This window comes from Carlito syrichta, unplaced genomic scaffold (assembly GCF_000164805.1).
Source record: "Carlito syrichta isolate Samal-C Ts95f unplaced genomic scaffold, Tarsius_syrichta-2.0.1 Scaffold136907, whole genome shotgun sequence".
Lineage (NCBI taxonomy): Eukaryota > Metazoa > Chordata > Mammalia > Primates > Tarsiidae > Carlito > Carlito syrichta.
The window spans coordinates 29,401-30,888 of record NW_007081003.1 but is presented as its reverse complement, the minus strand read 5'-3'; the positions used below and the strand labels follow the sequence as shown (position 1 = coordinate 30,888).

The 1,488-nt window shown below is 67.5% G+C and overlaps 1 protein-coding gene across 1 annotated transcript in view; it reads left to right on the top strand.

Annotated features, from left to right (window-relative positions):
• LOC103251193 (mucin-5AC-like) overlaps positions 1-1,488 on the top strand; it is a gene marked incomplete at both ends in the record, with an annotated part of 38,570 nt that overhangs the window by 7,811 nt on the left and 29,271 nt on the right. Inside the window, 3 exons of the mRNA XM_021708430.1 lie at positions 341-515; positions 875-1,125; positions 1,283-1,466. Coding sequence (XP_021564105.1) covers positions 341-515; positions 875-1,125; positions 1,283-1,466 — 610 coding nt within the window. The remainder of the gene's footprint in view (positions 1-340; positions 516-874; positions 1,126-1,282; positions 1,467-1,488) is intronic.

Here is a 1,488-nt window from a genome sequence, read left to right as displayed (position 1 = left end):
GCTGGGGCCCCACCGTGTAGGCTGGCCGACCCCCAGAGACGGCCCTGCCAAGGCGGGGTGCCTTGGGCCCTCCTGACGTGCCTGCTCTCCAGGCATTGGGCATTTGGGGCTAGGCTGAAACACTGTCCGAGGCGACCAGGGCCCGGAACAGTGGACGGCACCGTGGCCCTGGCCGGACAGCTGGGGGGTGACAGGTAGGAGCAGCTTCCACGCCAGAGGCCCCTTCCGGCCGGGTACTCCATGTGGAGCACAGGCAGGTAGGGCTGGGTGGGAAGGAGGTGGGATTCCGGGGGTACTGCCCCCTCGCCCCTGGAGGTCAGCAGCCTCTGTGTCTCTGCAGAAAGGCGAGACCTGGGCCATGCCCAGCTGCTCCCAGGCCACCTGCGAGGGCAATAACGTCATCTCCCTGCACCCGCGCACCTGCCCGAGGGTGGAGGTGCCCACCTGCGCCAATGGCTACCCGGCCTTAAAGGTGGCTGACCAGGATGGCTGCTGCTATCACTACGAGTGCCAGTGTAAGCCTGGGCGTCGGAGAGGCAGCAGGGGCAGGGCAGACCCCTTCCCCCATGGGGAACAGGGGCGGGGACAGAGAATTGCTCCATGAAGCAGGATGGAATTGGGCTGGGCACCAGGAGGACTTCCTGGCATGGAGGCAGGATGGGTGTGGCCGAACCTCTGCCTTGGGGGAGCCGAGTGGAGTCCGCCGGGCCCTGCTGGGCATCCAGGCCACTGCCTGGTAGAGGGCCATGGATGGAGTCCAGCGATGCAGAGGGCATTGGGCTCCCCAGGGTGGGACGGCAGGGGCGGGGACGCCGCCGCATCGCCTGCATCCTCCGTGCCCACCCTGCCCACTAAGCCACCCGCCCACCCGCAGGTGTGTGCAGTGGCTGGGGTGACCCACACTACATCACGTTCGACGGCATCTACTACACGTTCCTGGACAACTGCACGTATGTGCTGGTGCAGCAGATCCTGCCCGTGCACGGCCACTTCCGCGTGCTCATTGACAACTACTTCTGCGACGCCGAGGATGGGCTGTCCTGCCCACAGTCCCTCATCGTGGAGTACGGGCGGGCCAGCGTGGTGCTCACCCGCAGGCCTGTGGGCGGGGTGATGACCAACCAGGTGGGCGCCCCCGTGGGCCCGTGGGGGTGTGGCGTGGCCGGGCCCGTGGGGGGCATGGCGTGGTCCTGGCCCTTGGGGGCATGGCATAGTCTGGGCCGAGGCATGGCCCACGTGGGGCTGACCGCCTGCCCTCCCGTGTCCCTGTGCGCCCGTCCAGATCATCTTCAACGGCGAGGTGGTCAGCCCCGGCTTCCGGAAGGACGGCATCGAGGTCTCCCGCGTGGGCATCAAGATGTATGTGGCCATCCCGGCGCTCGGCGTCCGCGTGATGTTCTCTGGCCTCATCTTCTCGGTGGAGGTGCCCTTCAGCAAGTTCGCCAACAACACGGAGGGACAGTGCGGTGAGGCCACCGGCCTTCCTGG